General features: G+C 31.0%; 5 protein-coding genes across 7 annotated transcripts; all 5 read left to right on the plus strand.

Annotated features, from left to right (window-relative positions):
* The first annotated feature begins 2,539 nt into the window (after positions 1 to 2,539).
* On the plus strand, positions 2,540 to 3,319 carry LOC118034327 (beta-amyrin 28-monooxygenase-like). The gene is made up of 2 exons (XM_035039584.2): positions 2,540 to 2,771; positions 2,893 to 3,319. Exons 1-2 carry the CDS (start codon positions 2,589 to 2,591, stop codon positions 3,190 to 3,192), a joined length of 483 nt encoding a protein of 160 aa, XP_034895475.1. The 5' UTR covers positions 2,540 to 2,588; the 3' UTR covers positions 3,193 to 3,319.
* Positions 3,320 to 4,039: 720 nt separating this feature from the next.
* On the plus strand, positions 4,040 to 6,562 carry LOC118034326 (putative G-type lectin S-receptor-like serine/threonine-protein kinase At1g61610). Of its 3 annotated transcripts, XM_073406207.1 has the most exons (5): positions 4,048 to 4,614; positions 4,989 to 5,117; positions 5,216 to 5,406; positions 5,534 to 5,707; positions 5,811 to 6,562. In XM_073406207.1, the coding sequence occupies exons 2-5, from the start codon at positions 5,081 to 5,083 to the stop codon at positions 5,823 to 5,825; spliced, it is 417 nt and encodes a 138-aa protein (XP_073262308.1). In that variant the 5' UTR covers positions 4,048 to 4,614; positions 4,989 to 5,080; the 3' UTR covers positions 5,826 to 6,562. The 3 variants fall into 3 exon arrangements, with proteins under 3 accessions (XP_073262307.1, XP_034895474.1, XP_073262308.1); XM_035039583.2 differs by lacking the exon at positions 5,811 to 6,562 and having other exon boundaries at positions 4,043 to 4,614; positions 5,534 to 5,789; XM_073406206.1 differs by lacking the exon at positions 5,811 to 6,562 and having other exon boundaries at positions 4,040 to 5,117; positions 5,534 to 5,790.
* A 2,662-nt stretch (positions 6,563 to 9,224) lies between these two features.
* On the plus strand, positions 9,225 to 10,715 carry LOC118034324 (class V chitinase CHIT5a-like). The gene is made up of 2 exons (XM_035039579.2): positions 9,225 to 10,368; positions 10,474 to 10,715. The coding sequence occupies exons 1-2, from the start codon at positions 9,264 to 9,266 to the stop codon at positions 10,497 to 10,499; spliced, it is 1,131 nt and encodes a 376-aa protein (XP_034895470.1). The 5' UTR covers positions 9,225 to 9,263; the 3' UTR covers positions 10,500 to 10,715.
* A 3,737-nt stretch (positions 10,716 to 14,452) lies between these two features.
* On the plus strand, positions 14,453 to 15,844 carry LOC140954198 (nod factor hydrolase protein 1-like). The gene is made up of 2 exons (XM_035039578.2): positions 14,453 to 15,564; positions 15,681 to 15,844. The coding sequence occupies exons 1-2, from the start codon at positions 14,466 to 14,468 to the stop codon at positions 15,731 to 15,733; spliced, it is 1,152 nt and encodes a 383-aa protein (XP_034895469.2). The 5' UTR covers positions 14,453 to 14,465; the 3' UTR covers positions 15,734 to 15,844.
* A 3,655-nt stretch (positions 15,845 to 19,499) lies between these two features.
* On the plus strand, positions 19,500 to 20,937 carry LOC118034325 (nod factor hydrolase protein 1-like). Its single transcript, XM_035039580.1, has 2 exons — positions 19,500 to 20,631; positions 20,737 to 20,937. Exons 1-2 carry the CDS (start codon positions 19,530 to 19,532, stop codon positions 20,760 to 20,762), a joined length of 1,128 nt encoding a protein of 375 aa, XP_034895471.1. The 5' UTR covers positions 19,500 to 19,529; the 3' UTR covers positions 20,763 to 20,937.
* Positions 20,938 to 21,219: the final 282 nt, after the last annotated feature.

Consider the following 21,219-nt stretch of genomic DNA (forward strand, 5'->3'; position numbering starts at 1 on the left):
TTCTTTAGCATGATATCAGAGCTTTAATAACCAAGTGGTCATGAGTTCGAATCTCATCACCTCTATTTATTTGATAAAAATCAAGCACAAGGTAATGTGGGCCTGTGCAAGTTTCAAGCCCAAAGAGCTTTTACTTGAGGGGGTGTGTTAGAGAATAATATAAATCATATCCTGGAACCTCACCTAAAAATTTAAGCTTTTAGGTTGGGATGATTCCTTAATAAGATTCACGTCCAAAATACAGCCTTGGAGCATTTCCATTGTTTTCTTTGTATTATTTTTTTAAGTGTTTAGAATTGCGGTAATTTTTTAATATGTTTTTTAATAAAATAAACTTGAAAAAATAAATTATTTTACTACATTTTCAAGAAAATAATATTTTTGAAAAGTACCTCGTACCAAAATATCAAACATTAATAATACAAAAGAATGTAATGTTATATGAGTGCACACTCTTTTAAATCAAATATATACATAATAATTAAAATTAAATTTTTAATTAATGAATCACCTTGATCCATGCATATTAATTATATGTTTTATTTTCAACCATAATCATGGCAACAGCCACCGCTACAACCACCGTTATAACTCTAGAAAAAGTGGGTGCAATTTGTATGTAGTGTAGAAATTTCAATTCTACTATGGTGGATATTAAGAATAATGTGAAGAACGTGTGTTAGTGTTAGAATTTTATTATGATAATATATATATATATATAGGACAAATGCTAATATCTGGATTGGTTGATTTTTGTAGCTTTTGCACAATTTTTTTATTATTATTATTATTAATGTAGATGTCCAAATTAATTTATATGTATCTTGAATAATTTCACGGGTTCTGAAGTTAATGATTATGTAAACTTCCAATAGTCTTAAAATTTATAAGATTTAAACTGATTACTTAAAAAAAAAAATTCAAAATCTAATCAATTCACTAATATCTCTTAAAATCATCACTGTTTTTTACTTGTATAACAAGTAATGTCTTCAGCATGGCTCCTTTGTTACTGCAGAGATTCGGAGAAACCTACTGAACATCAATATGATGTCTAAATGACCTCGGAGAGACGGCACTGAAAAACTTATTAAACGCAGCTTTTATTGTTATCACAGACCATTAATTCAATAGAGTTGGTGGAGTGAAAAGGAAAAACACAATTCCTGCATAGAAATAAACAATATAGCTTTATATTAATTATCTATAACTAAGGCATGGTAAAATGCACAGTACAGTTTAGCTTTATATTAATTATCTATAACTAAGGCATGGTAAAATGCACAGTACAGTTTAGCTTTATATTAATTATCTACAATTAAAGCTGATACTTTTAATTATAGGTTTTTTTTTGTTTTTTTGTTTTTTTTAATTATGTTTTTAATTTAGTTTGTTAATATTAATTTTTTTTTTAATTTAGTTATCAAACTTTCATGATATGAATCCTAAGTTTAATAGGTTAACCTAATTGATTCAGATTTTTTTTTTCCTTTTCTTCATTAGTTTTTTTTCTTTCTATAGGTTTTTTTTTCTTTTTAATTAATTTTTTTTGTTTATTTTAGTTCATTAATATTAATTTATTTTCTATTTATTTATCACACTCTCATGACATAAATCTAAGATTTGACAGGTTAACATGATTTGACGGGTTAACCCAGTTGATTCAGATATTTTTTTTCATTAATTTTTTTCATTCATTTTCATCTTTTAATATTGTAACTAGAACTAAAAGAGATCAACCTTTCACTATGGATTGCACTGGGCAAATCCACAATGAAAGGCATATGCCTTTTAGTTATAGGTTTTTTTTGTTGCTTTTTTCTTTGTTTTTTTTTTTTTTTAATTAATCTTTTTTTTTTGTTTAATTTAGTATGTCATTATTAATTTCTTTCTATTTAGTTATCAAACTCTCATGACACGCATCCCAGGTTTGACGGATTAACATGGTTTGGTGAGTCAACCTAGTTGCCTAGAACTCCATTCAACCGAGCTATCAAAGCCTCAAAGTTCATCAGAACTGAGCTTTTAGCTATTATAAGACAAAGAAAGAAGGATCTTGCAGAGGGAAAAGCGTCCCCCGCGCAGGATATATTGTCACACATGCTGTTGACATGTGATGAAAATGGAAAATGCATGAATGAGCTTGATATTGCTGATAAGATCCTTGGATTATTGATTGGTGGGCATGATACAGCCAGCGTTGCTTGTACTTTCATTGTCAAGTATCTTGCAGAGCTTCCACATATTTATGAGGAAGTTTACTAGGGTAAGTGTCTCTATTTTACAAAGGAGAGGTTCGTCCGTCTTACAATATTTATATATATATATATTACACCCACGCATACAGCCAAACAATATAATGAACTTCTGGAAAATCCTTCTTTCTTTCTTGGTGCTTTTTCGAGGTCATCATGCCTTTATTAGATGAAGCGACAGGATACAAGATTGACTGCAGAAGCTATACCTTCAATAAATTAATGGACAATGTTACTTATTTCTTCACTGTATTCTTCCTTGTTATGAATACTGAGGTGGCTAATATAAGACTTTTTGATTTTTGATTTTTGTTTTTACTCGTGACAGAACAAATGGAGGTAGCCAGATCCAAAACTCCTGGTGAATTCTTGAATTGGGATGACATTCAGAAGATGAAATACTCATGGAATGTAGCTTGTGAAGTGATGAGGATCTCACCACCGCTTCAAGGTGCTTTTAGGGAAGCTCTCAATGATTTCATTTTCAATGGCTTTACCATTCCAAAGGGTTGGAAGGTATTAATTTCTATATAACCACTGTCAAATCTTGACTCTTTTAAAATATTTCCTTTTACTATGAGGTTTTCATCGACCTAATTAACACAAGATCCTCTTCACATGCATGTGCACTGTGCAGCTATATTGGAGCACCAACTCAACCCAAAGAGATCCCGTCTACTTTCCGGCACCTGAGAAATTTGATCCTAGGAGGTTTGAAGGAAATGGGCCAGCTCCATACACGTTCGTCCCCTTTGGTGGAGGACCTCGGATGTGCCCTGGAAAGGAGTATGCTCGCTTGGAAATACTCGTTTTCATGCATAATTTGGTCAAAAGGTTTAAATTTGATAAGTTGATTCAAGATGAAAAGATTGTAGTGAATCCACTGCCAATCCCTGATAAAGGACTTCCTGTTCGCCTTCATCCTCACAAGGCCTAAGCTATGAGCTAGCTAGAGACGAGCTACAACATCAACTGATACTAGAGATAATCTCTAGCTTATAAGGCATTCGTCTTAGAAATTTGAAGTCATAAAATGTAACTTAATATGAATTGCCATCTATATTGTCGTGTGATATATATAATTAATGATCCTGTGCTTATATATATATATATATATATATATATGAAACCTTTGGATCTGCTCAATAATGAAATATACTTTTCATTTTACAACTCTAGTACTCTGTTTCATTTCCAATTTTTATTCTTTTTTAAAGTTTGTTCTTTAAAGTTTCAGAATATTTTTTTTTCAAAAAAAAAAAACATGTTTTGATCATAGTTATTTTTCGTTCATTGAAAATAATTTTAAAAAAAATTCAATCCATGTTCAAATTACACTTAATTTCCAAAATATTCTACACATTTTACATCGACAAACTCTTATTTTACTTGAGATTTACTAAGAAAATTCCAAATAATTAAATTAAATCAAGAGCAAGAACAAGCACACCAATAGTTTGCATTCACTATTACAATTATATAATAAATAATACCAAAGAACATCATAAAACACTGTAGCTATAGTTTTCCCAAAAGATTTAGTTTTCAAAATTTGGTATCTATATATAATTTTAAGTTTTGTTTCACTTTGGTACTTGAAGTTTTCATTTTTTTTTCCTATTTGGTCTCTATAATTTTAAATTTGTTCATTTCAATCACTGGATTTTTATAAAATCAAATCTGGGGGTATGATGGTGGAATACAACTTTAAAATCAAATCTATATGATATAAATATAATACCTTTCAAAATTTATCTTCAATTCTACGTTAGCGGAATAAACTTTGTGAACTTTCCTTGCCTTCCCTATTCAATCAAAAGAAAAACATCTTCCAATGTTCTGAATTAGGGTTGGTGATTCTGTTGCTTATTTGTGCATTTGCCAATGTCAACTCATCCACCTATGAGCTCTCCATCCCATCTGACTTTCAACAGAACTTCTCGAACTTCACGGGCATCGTCAAGCGCAAGAACCCTTCAATTGTAACGCTTCTGTCAATATGGAATTGGCAAGTTGAGACATACAAGTCCATTTTAGGTGAGGCAGTTAACAGTTCTGTCTTGTCTTCAATGCTGACGCAATCTTCATACAGGAAGTCTTTTATTGAATCTTCGGTAGTGAATTATTTCAATAGGCTATAGGTTCGTCAGATCATTCATTCAAAATTATGGTTATGGAGCTAGGTCAGTTTATAATTCTACTTATGTAGTGAATTATTTCGTTGCTGGATCAACTTGGATCAATTTTGATGATGTGGAGACCGTTAGAGCTAAGATTTCTTATGCGAAGGAGAAGGGGCTACTTGGTTACAACGTGTTTCAAGTGATCCATGATGACAACTGGGCTCTTTCTCTGGCAGGTTGGTAATGATTTTTTATTAGATTGTAAATTAGTCAGGAAAATTGAAAACTCTGGTAGCTTTGACAATACTCTGCGTCAGACAGAATACCACAGGACCAGCGTATCCCACATCTGCTGTCAATCTAGGTGGAAGTCTAATCCTAAGCTTGCACTGTGTGTTTAGCATCTTCAACTGTTAAGTCTGTATGTAGATACCACCTAGGCTTTTGTTTATGCTTTGGTTTCTCCTGTGCCTGTTTCACATCATCACTAGTAAATAAAGTCAATTCTTTAGCCTTCCTTATACGCAACCACACAGAATTTGCGCAAGAGTAGATGAAAAACTATGTATTCGATTTGATGAGAGATTAATTTAGTGACCTGCATTAACAGCACAAGATGAGGTACGCCAGGGAAAAAGGAGCTGGTTGTGGCTAAAAATTGTGCTTCCAATTGCTTTCATCAGTATCTTATCAGCCTCATTGATGTTTTACTACAGAAGGAGACTTTTTGAGCGAGAAGGTAAACATTAATCAATTGAGAGGGTCCACCATTTACTTTCAATAATGGAATGACAAACAGATAAACATTTTTGGGTTGCTTCCTTCTTCTATTTTCAGCTACAGGAACCAGAGTCTTAGGTGATAGAAGTTTCTCTGGTAGAGGAACTAGTTTATCGGCCGCTGCAGAACATTTTGATGGTGATGCTCCTATCCTGCAAGTGTTCAGTTTTGAAAGCATTAAAGCAGCTACAAATAACTTTTCAAGAGAAAACCAGCTTGGAGAGGGTGGGTTTGGCCCTGTTTATAAGGTATTGTATGGTTAAGTTAACCCTCTGTATTCCTGACTGGAAGTCTCACGTTTGGAACGATTCATGGTCGGATTTTCAGGTTTGTTTACAGGAAATAATGCTAACATCAAGTGTCAAAATGTACCAGGGTAAATTACCAAGAGGCCTGGAAATAGCAGTGAAGAGGCTGTCAGCATCATCAACTCAAGGACTTGAAGAGTTCAAGAACGAGGTCTCGCTTACGGCTAGACTTCAAATGATAAGTGGAAAGACGAATACACGTTTTTACGGCGAAAACGAAGACTTGAACCTCTTAGAATATGTGAGTTACTTGAATTCATATAATTATTTGCACCATTTGATTTGCTAGTGAAGCTTTTCACGTAGAGTTGGCAGCTTGAAATGCATTGACTTGATGCATGCAGGCATATGACCTGTGAAAAAACGGGAGAGGAATGGAATTCATTGATCCATTTTTGGATGATTCATCCTCACCTTGTAAGCTACTGACATGCATGCAAGTTGCTCTGCTGTGTGTCCAAGAAAATCCAGATGCTAGACCAACAATGATGATTCCATGGCTATTGCTACACCTGAAAGGCCAGGATTTTCAGAAAAAAAGAAAGGGGACATGGAAACTGCATCCTCATCCCAGCAAGTAATGTGTTCGTTCAATGATTCGCAAGTTTCCCAATTGGAACCCCGTTGATAATCCAACCTGTATTGAGCTAAAGAAAATCGTAACTTAGCTTCTTTCGTCCTGACCTGTGTTCTTCCTCCTTGCACTCATTAAATCTTTCTTGATATTAGTTGCTACTTATTTCTTGTCCAACTAAAAATAGAGTAGAACTTCTGTTGAAGTCTCCTTCCGGTGAAAAAACGAGGGAAGGACATTTTCCACCATACAAGTCTGGCCTTGATCTTCACAGGGCTGTACCTACCAAGTCCCAAAAAGAAAGCTTTTATGTAATGCAATGCCCTTTCTGGCAATAGCTATTCCAACTGGGGTGGGAAGTCATTGAAAGCTCATTCCCAATCCTTGTTAATTTCTTCAAAAGAAAGACCAGCCTCAGAGTCCAGAGTGTTTACGCTCTACAGATTTTACGAAAGGCACTAAAAGACTCCTGAGAGGGCATCCTACCATGGCAACGCCCGAAGAGATACATATTCTAATGGCAGTTTCACCAACTGCATCAATTAGGGTATTTAAGATGAACTAGCAGTTATAATATGTTTTTATTAGATCATTGTATTGTGGCGGTATAGATTAACCTGAAGCGATCTTGTGGACTTGAGAAGATTAAAAATAACTTGAAATGACAACTCCGATTTACTCAAGTTAATTGGATAGAGTCATGAAACCTTAATAACTCTATAAAAAGCAAATAAAAAAAAAATATAAAACTGAATTCTCAATCAATTCAATATTAAAAGATGAAATTAAAAATAAAATTCAACTAAGAAAAAAGTAAAGTCAGCCCGGGTTAACCTGTCAAACCTGGATCATGAGATCAGGATAACCCATATAATACAAATTAAAACAAATTATAAAGCTCAATTCTCAATTAATCTAATATTGAAAGATGATATTAAAAACAATCAACTGAAAAAAAAAAACACAAAAAATTACCCAAGTCAATTAACCACACCTTTGACCTGGATTATAAAACTAGGATAATCTCATAAAACGCAAGCCAAAACAAATTATAAAGCTCATAACTAAGGTCATAATACTATGATAACCCCATAAAAGCAAATAAAAAAAATTGAAGCTCAATTTCCAATCACTTTAATATTGAAGGATTAAATTGAAAAACAAATCAAAAAACTTATCAGAGTCAACCTAGGTTAACAAGTCAAACTTGGGTTAGGAGATTAGGATAACTCCATAGAAATAAATAAATAAATAAATAAAGTTCAATTCTCAATCAATTTAGAGTTGGAGGATAAAATTAAAAAAAAAAAATTTAAAAAAGAACAAAAAATAAACTGAGTCAACTTGGCTAAGTCGCAAACCTTACAACCCGGATCATGAGACCGTGATAATCTCATAAAAAGTAAATTGAAACAAATTATAAAGTCAATACATAATAAACTCAATGTTAGAGAATGAAATTTAAAAAAAAAAACTAAATTTTAAATTTAAAAAAAAAAAAAAAAAACAAGTCCTAGAAATGTTGAAGATTAAAGTGAAAAATACCTTCACATTCCACTATTCATCATGTTGGGGCATCTAATTTTAGTTAATGAATAATAGTGTCTATTCAATTTTAATTTTTTATCAAAAAATAATTAGTGTAAACTCATAATTCATTTAATTTAATTCATGTGGAATGATGATCATTTATTGTCAGATAAATTAATAATAAAGTAGAGAATAACACGGCTTTTACATTAAAAAATCTTCAAAATACTAACAAGATACAATTTGTTGGACAAACATTATTTTATTTTATTTTCCTTATAAATTTTTGCCAAAAACTTCTCTAGATAAGGAAAACCTTCTCAAAACTAAACACAGTGAAGAAATATTAGGCTCAAAGCCTAGCCCAATAACAAAGAAGAGAAGTGCTACTAAAATGGGAGAAAACCTGGGCTCAGAATCTGGCCCAATAACAAAGGGAGAAGCTGTCAAACAAATCCCATTAAACAACCGTGAAAACGAGCAGAATCATTTGAAATATTTTCGAGTTCGTCAGTATCATATGATATGAGAGAGATTTAGTTTTCGAGATAGAAAAATATTGTTTTCTGGGCTCGATGTTACTCTTGAGTTTTCAATTTCTCAAAATGGACGAACAATATCTAGACTAGCTGGGCATATCTTCAAGAAATCTGACTTGTTCAAGCTACAACATATATCTTTACTGCTGCTTGTTTTTTAATCAGAAATGTCTAATTCTCCTCTCCAATTTCTTGTGATTACACTGTTTTATTATTCTTGAGTCCTCCTAACCTTCTTTTTTTTAATTCGGTGTAAAGAATGGCAACTTAATCCGAACTACTTTTCAGCTTGATTCCAAAGAAACGTGTTTTTTTAAGAAAAAAAAACATATAAATAAAGATATTGAATGGGTCTCGAGGGATTGCTTCTAGAAATATTGTAATGATCATTTACCTAATCCTCTAGCACCATGAGATAATAATTTAAGGAATATAGTTAAATTTTAGATTTATATTTTTTAAATTATTAATTTAAGTGTTATAAATTTTATTATCGTAAGAGATTTACATGATTATTAACTTTAAAATTTTAAAGAATTGATTGAGATATATGTAAGTTTATCCAGATAGCTTTTGTGTTTTTTATATATTTTACTTAAAGAATATTAGATTAATAATTTTAAATTTGTTTTAATCATTTTAATATGCTGAAAATTTCAAATTAAATAATTTAAATACTATACAAAAAGAATAGTGCTAAAGTTTAGTGCTCAACACCGACGCACTTTGAGCGGCATGTAATAAATCACAATCACTAATAGTCAAATAGCCTACTTTTCTTGTAAACCAATCACCAATGGTCAAAATAGCTGACTTATTCCTTCAACTTCCAACAATGCCAGGATAAGCACAACCATACAAAACATGTACCAACGAGAAATAAGTATAATAACGAATTGTCAATCTTTTCGTTTTCATATTTTTTATTTAGTTGGTGTCAAGATGAATTTGGACATGTCTCAATTAATTATATAAATTTGAAAATTAATAATTATATAAATTTTATTATAAAAAAATCAAACATATAATTACTAGAAAACAAACCTAAAAAATTGACCTTCATTTTCATAATCCATTGGTTCTTATCTGTGTGTGTGTGTGTGTGTATATAGGTACAAATCTTTGACAATGAGAGCATTACCCCCAAGCACTCAATGGCTAGCCACAAATTCGTTCTTCTCCTTCCAGTCCTTGTACTCTTTACCATCACCACCGGATATGTCATGGCTTCACCTCCGGCTGTCAAAGCTGCGTATTGGCCTTCTTGGCGGTCTCAAACTTTCCCACCTTCAGCCATCGACACCACTTTGTTCACTCACATCTTATATGCCTTTCTCTTGCCGAGTAATGTCACATTCAAGCTCGAAGTATCCGAGTCAACTGCTTCCCTGCTCAAGAATTTCACTAGCACCCTTCATCAGAAAAACCCACCAGTGAAGACACTAGTCTCCATTGGGGGAGGTAGTAGTGAACCAAAACTCTTTGCTAGAATGGCGTCAAATAAAGGGTCACGTAGCATTTTCATAGATTCAGCAATGGAAGTGGCGAGAACACATGGATTCGATGGCCTGGATCTTGACTGGGAATTTCCTAAGAACCCAAAAGAGATGGTTGACTTGGGCCAGCTGTTTGAAGAATGGAGAGTTGCTATCAGAAAGGAAGCCAAGTCCACCCACCGGTCTCCTCTGTTGCTCACGGCTGCCGTCTACTTCTCCGTCGACTTTCAATGGGACGACACCTACCGGAAGTATCCAGCGGCATCCATCACCAAAAGCTTGGATTGGGTCAATGCAATGTGTTTTGACTATCGTGGTTCGTGGGACACTTCGGCTACAGGAGCTCACGCGGCCTTATATGATCCTAATAGCAACATAAGCACGAGCTATGGGCTTACGTCGTGGGTTGGTGCGGGCGTGCCTCGAAACATGGTGGTCATGGGCCTGCCCCTGTACGGGAGGACTTGGCACCTTAAAGACCCGAAGGTAAATGGAATCGGAGCACCGGCCACGGCGGTCGGTCCTGGAGATGATGGCGTCCTGATATTTTCCCAGGTGGAGAAATTCAATAAAGAGAATAGCGCCACCGTGGTGTATGATGCCAAAACTGTATCCACGTATTCTTATGCCGGGACTTCTTGGATTGGATATGATGATAGCCGATCGACAACTGTGAAGCTAGAGTTTGCTCAGACACTTGGTCTTCGGGGTTACTTCTTTTGGGCCCTCAGTTATGACAGCGAGTGGGAAATCTCAAAGCAAGGTAAACCTGTTTCCGGCCATGAATTACAGCTACCATTTCGTGAATTATTTTAGGGTAGGTTAACGTTCTCTTTGATTAATTTTATATTATTTTTTCTTTCTTCAGCTTCAAGGGCATGGGTCATTGGATAAAAAGGTTTGGAGCTTTCTAATTTCCAGAGGTTGTGGGATCTCGACTTGAAGCCGCAACGGTCATGGAGAATGGAAGATCTTGTTTTTTCAGAATTCCTCGATTAAAATGTTGATTAAACGACTTTCATGCGTGTATTTGTGAAAATAGAAATAAGAAAACTACTCTTCTGGTTATACACACGCCCATGGATAATAAAAAATGTGCTTTCGTTTCAACTCTTCCCTTTTGAAATAACGTAGCTGTTAAATTCAGTTTAGCCTGTGAGTTTGTAACTTGTCAGCCCATTGGTTCGGGTTGAGTTTCATTTCAAATTAGTTTAAAAATTGATTTAATAAATCTAATTAATTTAGTCAACGCACATATAAGTTCTAGTCATGACAATTCCAATTATTTAAAAAAAAATCTTTGTTTGACACAACATGTTCATTTAAAAAACAAAATAATATAATCTTAAGGTTGGTCATTGACTTGATAAACTCATTTTTCAGACCAAATGTTATAACTATATTTAAATAAAAAAACTTATAAGAAATACATGACTAAATAAAGGGAAATATATTTTATACCAACACTTCTTATTTATTTTACATGTAAATAGTTTCTGACTCATGCTCCAAGTCAAAATAAATATAAAAAATTTGTTTGAATTATAAGAAATTATTTAATATTATTATTAATTCATTCTAGTGAGTTAATTTTAAATTCTCTTGACCAAACTTTTTATCTAACCCGAGTTTAAAATTAAATTTTATAAAAATTGCTCTATCATAACTCAATTGACTTAGCATATCCAAAGTTAACCTAAATAATTGTTAGAAAGTGTAGTTTGGCTTTAAAAAAATTCTAAATGATATTTTTTTTTTTATATCGAGACAAACATAATAGATCGATTTGAGTTTTATGGCTTAATCCACTAAACCATAACTTGAATCATGGATTATACTAGATTTAACAACTTTAATTTTTTTTTTTAACTAGTTTTTGCTTAGTAGTATGATAACAAAAATTAACGCTTGAAAATTAAGTATAAATCAAATATCAAGATGTTTATTTGAGAATATAGTAATCTCATAAATAGCATGTTGAAATGAAATAAAATTGTGAAAACTAATTTAAAATCAATTGAATAATATTGTCTATTCAATTTTAATTTTTTATTAAAAAAAATTACTGTAAACTCATTAGTCATTTAATTTAATTTATATGGAATGATGATCATTTATTGTCAGATAAATTCATAATAAAGTAGAGACTAACAAGGCATATCTTCAAGAAATGTGATTTGTTCAAGCTACAACATGTATCTTGGCCGCTGCTTCTTTTCTAATCAGAAATGTCCAATTCTCGTGTTCACTGTTTTATTATTTATTCTTGAGTCCTATCCTTCTTTTTTTATTCAGTGTAAAAAGAATGGCAAACGAATCCGAACTACTTTTCAGCTTTATTCAAAACAAAAATGTTTTCTTTTTTAAAATATAAATAAAGCTATTGAATCGGTCTCGAGGGACGGCTTCAAGATATATTACTAGACACCATGCTGCTTATGGCATGATTGTATGCTGTGTAGGTTTATGGAAAAAATTAAAAACAGAGAAAAATTGTTATAATTTGTAATATTTTCAAGGAAAAAATTACAAAGCTAAATTTTTAACAAGTTTAATATTTAAAAAATAAAATGAACAAAGAAAATTTTTTTAAAAAATCATAACTTAAAAAAAATAAAAGGAAAAAAAAACATGCAAGAAAAAACTATAGCAATCTATAATATTTGATGAGAAAATCTACAGCGTTAATTTTTAGCCAACTCAATATTAAAAAATAATAAAATCAATAAAAAAAATTTTAAAAAAATTCATAACAAAAAAAAAATCATGTGGATGGACATTGTAAGCAATCCACAATGTTTAAAAGAAAAAAAATTACGAAGCTAAATTCTCAACCAGTTCAATATGAAAAAATAAAATCGACAAAAACAATTCTGAAAAACAAATCATTACAAAATAGGAGAAAAAAAAGACAATTTTGGAAAAAACACAAAATAAAATAAAAAAAAACATGTGGGAAAAGTTAAAAGCTAAATTCTCAACCAACTTAATATTAAAAAAAATCGACAAAGATAATTTTGAAAAAAACATATGGGGAAACACTGTAACAAAACAAAAAACCACGTGGAGAAACATTGTAACAATCCATAGTGTTTTTTTTAAAAAAAACTATGAAGCAAAATTCTCAACCAGCTCAATATAAAAAGAATAAAATCGACAAAGATCATTTTGAGAAAAAAAAAAAACAAGAGAGAGAGAAGAGAAAAAAAGCCATATAGAAAAACATTGTAGTAATTCATAATGTTTTAAAGAAAAAAAATATAAAACTAAAATTTTGAACTTATTCAATATTAAAAAAAATCGACAAAGATAATTAAAAAAAAACAAAATAATAATAAAAAAGAAAACAATCTTGGGAAAAAAACTAAAAAAAAAACATGTAAAACCCAAAAAAAAAAGAGGGGGCAAAAACAAATGTGGGGAAAGACAGGGAAAAAAAGCTGAGGGAGGGAAGAAAGACAAAACACAAAAATAAATTAAAAAAAACATATGAAAAAAGCTATTATACTTTCCTACATGTTTTTAAAGTATTTGTTAATAATAGTTATTCACCTAATTCTTTAGCATCATCAAGATAATATTGTCCAAGAGTAATGATAACTTTTATTTGTTATGATATTTTAAAAATATATTTTATTTTAAATAATATTAAATTAGTATTTTTTAAATCATTTTAATATACTAAAAAACTTCAAATTAAATAATTTAAAATAATTTACAAAAAAGAATAGTGTTAAGTTTAGTGCTCAACAACGACGCACTTTGAGTGGCATTTAATAAATCACAATCACTAAATAGTCAAATATCCTAACTTTTCTTGTAAAACAATCACCAATGGTCATAATAGCTAACTTATTCCTTCAACTTCCAACAATGCCAGGATAAGCACAACCATCTAAAACATGTACCAACAAGAAATAAGATGCTTTTATTTGATGGAAAATATTTATTTTTAAAAAAGTGGTTTTTTTTAAAAAATAAATTTCTAAAAAGTAAATTATTTTTTGATATTTGGTAGTGTCATGATAAATAAGTTGAAAAAATACTTTCTAGTATTTGGTTATGTAATGGAAAATGAGTTGAAAAATAACTTATTAATATATTTTTTCAAGTTTATTAAAATAATAATAAAAAATCTTATAAATTAAAAAGTTGAATAAAAATAAAATTGAAAAAAAAAATTCATAAATTATCTCAAATAAAATAAATAATAATCAAAAATAATAGAGATCAAATCTAACAAATAAAAAAATTAAAAGATGATAAAATTAAAACAATAATAATTACAATTTCATAAATTATTTTAAACAAAATAAATAACAATAAAAAAATGAGGATTAAATTTAATAGATAAAAAATTTTTAATTAAAAAAATAATAAGAAAAAAAACAAATAACACATAAAAAATAAGAACCAAAGTTAATATAAAAATCAAATTAAATCAAATTTTAAGAGGTAAAATTGAAAAGAAAAGAAAATTCAAAACAAAAAATATATAATAATTAAAAATTTGAGGATCATATTTATTATAATCAGTAAAATAATTTGATATTTTTAATTTTTTTATAATTTTTAGAAAATATTTTTCGTCCAAGAGAAAAACACTTTTATAGAAATCAAGTTAAATTTTTTTTTTAATGAAAAGTATTTTTTTGTTGATTAATTTTTTAATAGTAAATAAATACATGAAAATTTAAAAAAATATTTTTTTCTAAAACCATTTTACGTCAGTCAAACAAAACGAGAGTACTTGAGTATAATAAAGAATTGTTAACCTTTTCGTTTCCATAATCTCTTGATATTTCTCTGTATATATAGGCACAAATCTTTGCCAATGAGAGCATTACCCCCAAGCACTCAATGGCTAGCCACAAATTGGTTCTTCTCCTTCCAGTCCTTGTACTCTTTACCGTCACCACCGGATATGTCATGGCTTCATCTCCGGCTGTCAAAGCTGCGTATTGGCCTTCTTGGATTCAAACTTTCCCACCTTCAGCCATCGACACCACTTTGTTCACTCACATCTTCTATGCCTTTCTCTTGCCGAGTAATGTCACATTCAAGCTCGAAGTATCCGAGTCAACTGCTTCCCTGCTCAAGAATTTCACTAGCACCCTTCATCAGAAAAACCCACCAGTGAAGACACTAGTCTCAATTGGGGGTAGTAGTGATCCAAAACTCTTTGCTAGAATGGTGTCAAATGAAGGGTCACGTAGCATTTTCATAGATTCAGCAATGGAAGTGGCGAGAACACATGGATTTGATGGCCTGGATCTTGATTGGGAATTTCCTAAGAACCCAAAAGAGATGGTTGACTTGGGCCAGCTGTTTGAAGAATGGAGAGTTGCTATCAGAAAGGAAGCCAAGTCCACCCACCGGTCTCCTCTGTTGCTCACGGCTGCCGTCTACTTCTCCGTCGACTTTCAATGGGACGACACCTACCGGAAGTATCCAGTGGCATCCATCGCCAAAAGCTTGGATTGGGTCAATGCAATGTGTTATGATTATCGTGGTTCGTGGGACACTTCGGCTACAGGAACTCACGCGGCCTTATATGATCCTAATAGCAACATAAGCACGAGCTATGGGCTTGCGTCGTGGGTTCGTGCCGGCGTGCCTCGAAACATGGTGGTCATGGGCCTGCCCCTGTACGGGAGGACTTGGCACCTTAAGGACCCGAAGGTAAATGGAATCGGAGCACCGGCCACGGCGGTCGGTCCTGGAGATGATGGCGTCCTGATATTTTCCCAGGTGGAGAAATTCAATAAAGAGAATGGCGCCACCGTGGTGTATGATGACAAAACTGTATCCACGTATTCTTATGCCGGGACTTCTTGGATTGGATATGATGATAGCCGATCCACAACTGTGAAGCTAGAGTTTGCTCAGGCACTCGGTCTTCGTGGTTACTTCTTTTGGGCCCTCAGTTATGATAGCGAGTGGGAAATCTCAAAACAAGGTAAACCTGTTTCCGGCCATGAATTACAGCTACCATTTCGTGAATAATTTTAGGGTAGGTTAACGTTCTCTTTGATTATTTTTTTATTGTTTTTTCTTTGTTTTTTCTTTCTTCAGCTTCAAGGGCATGGAGAATGGAAGATCTTGTTTTTTCAGAATTCCTCGATTAAAATGTTGATTAAACGACTTTCATGCGTGTATTTGTGAAAATATAAATAAGAAAACTACTCTTCTGATTATACACACGCCCATGGATAATAAAAAATGTGCTTTCGTTTCAACTCTTCCCTTTTGAAATAACATAGCTGTTAAATTCAGTTTAGCATGTGAGTTTGTAACTTGTCAACTCATTGGTTCTGGTTGAGTTTCATTTCAAATTAGTTTAAAAATTGATTTAATAAATCTAATTAATTTAGTCAACGCACATATAAGTTCTAGTCATGACAATTCCAATTATTTAAAAAAAAAATCTTTTGTTTGAAACATCATCTTCATTTAAAAAACAAAATAATATAATCTTAAGGTTGGTCATTGACTTGATAATCTCATTTTTCAGACCAAATGTTTATAACTATATTTAAATAAAAAAAAACTTATAAGAAATACATGACTAAGCAAAGGGAAATATATTTTATATCAACACTTCTTATTTATTTTACATGTAAATAGTTTCTTGGCTCATGTTATGCTTGAAATAAAAATGAATATAAAATTTTTTTTCAAAATGATAAGAAATTATTTAATATTGTTATTAATTTAATATAATTAGTTAATATTAAATTTTGGTGACCAAACTTCTTATCTAACCTGAATTTAAAATTAAATTATATATAAGTTACTTTAACATATCTCAATTGACTTGGCATATTCAAAGTTAACCTAAATAATCGTTAAAAAGTATAGTTTGGCTTTAAAAAAGAATTAAAATAACATTTTTTTTTTTTAAATATCAAGACGAACATAATATATCAATTTAAATTTTATGACTTAACCCACTAAACACATACCTTGAATCATGGATTATTCTAGATTTAACAATTTTATTTTATTTTTTTACTAGTTTTTGCTCAGTGACATGATAACAAAAATTAACGTTTGAAAATTAAACATAAACCAAATATCAAGATGTTTATTTGAGACTGTAGTAATCTCATAAAAAATATATCGAAATAAAATTTTGAAAAATAATTCAAAATCAATTGAATAATAATGTCTATTCAATTTTAAATTTTTTATTAAAAAAAAAATTAGTGTAAACTCATAAGTCATTTAATTTAATTTATATGGAATGATGATCATTTATTGTCAGATAAATTCATAATAAAGTAGAGAATAACAAGGCATATCTTCAAGAAATGTGATTTGTTCAAGCTACAACATGTATCTTGACCGCTGCTTGTTTTTCTAATCAGAAATGTCTAATTATCCTGTCCACTTCTTGCGATTACACTGTTTTGTTATCTTGAGTCCTATCCTTCTTTTTTTTTATTCAGTGTAAAAAGAATGGCAAACTAATCCGAACTACTTTTCAGCTTTATTCAAAACAAAAATGTTTTATTTTTTAAAATATAAATCGAGAGGACTTCCAGATATTTACTAGATGCCATGTTGACACAATGTTGGTGGCTTATGGCATGCTTGTATGTTATTGTAGGTTTGTGAAAAAAAATAAAAAAAAAATTATATGGAGAAAATCTATTGAAATCCATAATATTTTCAAGGAAAAAACTACAAAACTAAATTTTTAACAAGCTTCATATTTTAAAAAATAAAATGAACAAAGAAAATTTTGGAAAAAATCATAAAAAAAAAACAAAAGGAAAAAAAACATTTAGAGAAACGCTGTAGCAATATATAGTATTTTATGAGGAAATCTATAGCTATAAATTTTAACCAGCTCAATATTAAAAATAATAAAATTGATAAAGATAATTTTAAAAAAATTCATAACAAAAAAAAGCACGTGCAGGAACATTGTAACAACTCACAGTGTTTTAAAGAAAAAAAACTACGAACTAAATTCTCAACCAGCTCAATATGAAAAAAAAAAAAAAAATCGACAAGGACAATTCTGGAAAAAAAATCATAAAAAAGGGAAAAAAAGAAGAAGACAATTTTGGAAAAAAAAATGAAAAAAAAAAAAACATGTGGGGAAAGTTAAAGTTAAAGTTAAATTCTCAACCAACTCAATATTAAAAAAAATTGACAAACATAATTTTGAAAAAAAAAAACATGTAAGGAAACACTATAGCAAAACAAAATCCATATGGGGAAACATTGTAATAATCCACAGTGTTTTAAAGAAAAAAATACGAAGCAAAATTCTCAACTAACTTAATATGAAAAAAATAAAATCAACAAAGATCATTTAAAAAAGAAAAGAAAAGAAAAAAAACCATGTAAGGAAACATTGTAGTAATTCATAATGTTTTTAATAAAAAAAAACTACAAAATTAAAATTTCAACCAGTTCAATATTAAAAAAAAAAATTAACAAGGGTAATTTTGAAAAAAAAAACAAAAAAGAATAATAAAAAAAGACAGTCTTGAGAAAAAACAAAAAAACATGTAAAACCCAAAAAAAACAAAAAAAAAATTATGGGGAAAGACAAAAAAATGGGGGCAAAGAAAAGAATAAAAAAGCACAAAAATAAATGAAAAAAAAAAAGATCATGTGGGGAAAACTATAGTACTTTCCCCACACATTTTAAAGTATTTGTTAATAATGGTTATTTACCTAATCTCTAGCATCATCCAGATAATATTATCAACAGTAATGATAACTTTTATTTTTTATTAAATTTTAAAAATATATTTTATTTAAAATAATATTAAATTAGTATGTTTTTAATCATTTTAATATACTAAAAACTTCAAATTAAATAATTTAAATACTTTACAAAAAGAATAGTGTTAAGTTTAGTGCTCAACAGCGACGCACTTTGAGTGGCATGTAATAAATCACAATCACTAGATAGTCACTTTTCTTGTAAAAACAATCACCAATGGTCGAAATAGCCGACTTACTCCTTCAACTTCCAACAATGCCAGGATAAAGAACAACCATCTAAAACATGTACCAACAGAAAATAAGGTGCAATTATTTGTTGAAAAAATAATTATTTTAAAAATGTGGTTTTTTAAAAAAAATAAATTTCTAAAAAGTAAATTATTTTCTGATATTTAGTAGTGTCATAAAAATAAGTTGGAAAACACTTTTAATATTTGATTATATCATTGAAAATGAGCTGAAAAATAACTTATTAATATATTTTTTTCAAGTTTATTAAAATAATAAGAAACAAATCTTAAGTAAAATAAATAACAATTAAAATAATAGAGATCAAATCTAGCAGATAAAAAAAATTAAAAGATAATGAAATTAAAATAATAATAATTATAATTTCATAAATTATTTTTTTAAAAAAATAAGTAACAATCAAAAGAATGGGGATTAAATATAATTGATAAAAATTTTCAATTAAAAAATAATAAGAGAAAAGTAAATAATACATAAAAATAAGGACCAAAGTTAATATAAAAATCAAATTAAATCAAATTATAAGAGGTAAAATTGAAAAGAAAAAAAGATTTAAAACAAAAAAATATATAATAATCAAAAGTTTGAGAAATCATATTTATTATAATTAGTAAATAATTTGATATTTTTAAATTTTTTATAATTTTTAAAAAAATATTTTTCAGAGAAAAATACTTTTATAGAAACCAAGTTAATTTTTTATTTAAATGAAAAGTATTTTTCATTGATTAATTTTTTTAATAGTAAATAAATCCAAGAAATTTTAAAAAATATTTTTTAAAAAACCATTTTACGTCAGTCAAACAAACGAGAGTACTTAAGTATAATAATGAATTGTCAACCTTTTCGTTTCCATAATCTCTTGATATTTCTCTGTATATATAGGCACAAATCTTTGACAATGAGAGCATTACCCCCGAGCACTCAATGGCTAGCCACAGATTGGTTCTTCTCCTTCCAGTCCTTGTACTCTTTACCATCACCACCGGATATGTCATGGCTTCATCTCCGGCTGTCAAAGCTGCGTATTGGCCTTCTTGGATTCAAACTTTCCCACCTTCAGCCATCGACACCACTTTGTTCACTCACATCTTATATGCCTTTCTCTTGCCGAGTAATGTCACATTCAAGCTCGAAGTATCCGAGTCAACTGCTTCCCTGCTCAAGAATTTCACTAGCACCCTTCATCAGAAAAACCCACCAGTGAAGACACTAGTCTCAATTGGGGGAGGTAGTAGTGATCCAAAACTCTTTGCTAGAATGGCGTCAAATGAAGGGTCACGTAGCATTTTCATAGATTCAGCAATGGAAGTGGCGAGAACACATGGATTTGATGGCCTGGATCTTGACTGGGAATTTCCTAAGAACCCAAAAGAGATGGTTGACTTGGGCCAGCTGTTTGAAGAATGGAGAGTTGCTATCAGAAAGGAAGCCAAGTCCACCCACCGGTCTCCTCTGTTGCTCACGGCTGCCGTCTACTTCTCCGTCGACTTTCAATGGGACGAGACCTACCGGAAGTTTCCAGCGGCATCCATCGCCAAAAGCTTGGATTGGGTCAATGCAATGTGTTATGAATACCGTGGTTCATGGGACACTTCGGCTACAGGAGCTCACGCGGCATTATACGATCCTAATAGCAACATAAGCACGAGCTATGGGCTTGCGTCGTGGGTTCGTGCTGGTGTGCCTCGAAACATGGTGGTCATGGGCCTGCCTCTGTACGGGAAGACTTGGCAGCTTAAAGACCCGAAGGTAAATGGAATCGGAGCACCGGCCACGGCGGTCGGTCCTGGAGATGATGGCGTCCTGATATTTTCCCAGGTGGAGAAATTCAATAAAGAGAATGGCGCCACCGTGGTGTATGATGCCAAAACTGTATCCACGTATTCTTATGCCGGGACTTCTTGGATTGGATATGATGATAGCCGATCGACAACTGTGAAGCTAGAGTTTGCTCAGGCACTTGGTCTTCGTGGTTACTTCTTTTGGGCCCTCAGTTATGATAGCGAGTGGGAAATCTCAAAACAAGGTAAACCTGTTTCCGGCCATGAATTATAGCTACCATTTCGTGAACAATTTTAGGGTAGGTTAACGTTCTCTTTGATTAATTTTGTATTATTTTTTCTTTCTTCAGCTTCAAGGGCATGGGTCATTGGATAAAAAGGTTTGGAGCTTTCTAATTTCCAGGAGGTTGTGGGATCTCGAATTGAAGCCGCCACGGTCATGGAGAATGGAAGATCTTGTTTTTTCAGAATTCCTCGATTAAAATGTTGATTAAACGACTTTCATGCGTGTATTTGTGAAAATAGAAATAATAAAACTACTCTTCTGATTATACACACGCCCATGGATAATAAAAAAAGTTGGCCAAGTAATTCAATAAATATTCTTTCGTTTCAACTCTTCCCTTTTGAAAAAACATAGCTGTTAAATTCAGTTTAGCCTTTTTCAGGCTGAGTTCATTTCAAATTAATTTAAAGATTTGTCCGATACATCTAGTTATTTCAGTTAAATTTTAAATTTGTGTGAGATCCAATCATGATAATTTCAATTATTTAAAAAAATCTTGTCTGAAACAATATCTTCATTCAAAAAAACAAAATAATATATTTCTATG

Source organism: Populus alba, chromosome 18 (assembly GCF_005239225.2).
Source record: "Populus alba chromosome 18, ASM523922v2, whole genome shotgun sequence".
NCBI classification, from domain to species: Eukaryota; Viridiplantae; Streptophyta; class Magnoliopsida; order Malpighiales; family Salicaceae; genus Populus; species Populus alba.

What these genes read in the sequence shown, in the direction of transcription:
- LOC118034327 (XM_035039584.2), top strand. Translation starts at nt 2,589, where the DNA reads ATGGAGGTAGCCAGATCCAAAACTCCTGGTGAATTCTTGAATTGGGAT. An exon ending in CCATTCCAAAGGGTTGGAAG is followed by an intron (nt 2,772 to 2,892) that starts GTATTAATTTCT and finishes TGCACTGTGCAG; the next exon opens with CTATATTGGAGCACCAACTC.
- LOC140954198 (XM_035039578.2), top strand. Translation starts at nt 14,466, where the DNA reads ATGGCTAGCCACAAATTGGTTCTTCTCCTTCCAGTCCTTGTACTCTTT. An exon ending in GTGGGAAATCTCAAAACAAG is followed by an intron (nt 15,565 to 15,680) that starts GTAAACCTGTTT and finishes TTCTTTCTTCAG; the next exon opens with CTTCAAGGGCATGGAGAATG.
- LOC118034326 (XM_073406206.1), top strand. Translation starts at nt 5,081, where the DNA reads ATGTTTTACTACAGAAGGAGACTTTTTGAGCGAGAAG. An exon ending in GAGACTTTTTGAGCGAGAAG is followed by an intron (nt 5,118 to 5,215) that starts GTAAACATTAAT and finishes TTCTATTTTCAG; the next exon opens with CTACAGGAACCAGAGTCTTA. An exon ending in GGTTTGGCCCTGTTTATAAG is followed by an intron (nt 5,407 to 5,533) that starts GTATTGTATGGT and finishes AAAATGTACCAG; the next exon opens with GGTAAATTACCAAGAGGCCT.
- LOC118034324 (XM_035039579.2), top strand. Translation starts at nt 9,264, where the DNA reads ATGGCTAGCCACAAATTCGTTCTTCTCCTTCCAGTCCTTGTACTCTTT. An exon ending in GTGGGAAATCTCAAAGCAAG is followed by an intron (nt 10,369 to 10,473) that starts GTAAACCTGTTT and finishes TTCTTTCTTCAG; the next exon opens with CTTCAAGGGCATGGGTCATT.
- LOC118034325 (XM_035039580.1), top strand. Translation starts at nt 19,530, where the DNA reads ATGGCTAGCCACAGATTGGTTCTTCTCCTTCCAGTCCTTGTACTCTTT. An exon ending in GTGGGAAATCTCAAAACAAG is followed by an intron (nt 20,632 to 20,736) that starts GTAAACCTGTTT and finishes TTCTTTCTTCAG; the next exon opens with CTTCAAGGGCATGGGTCATT.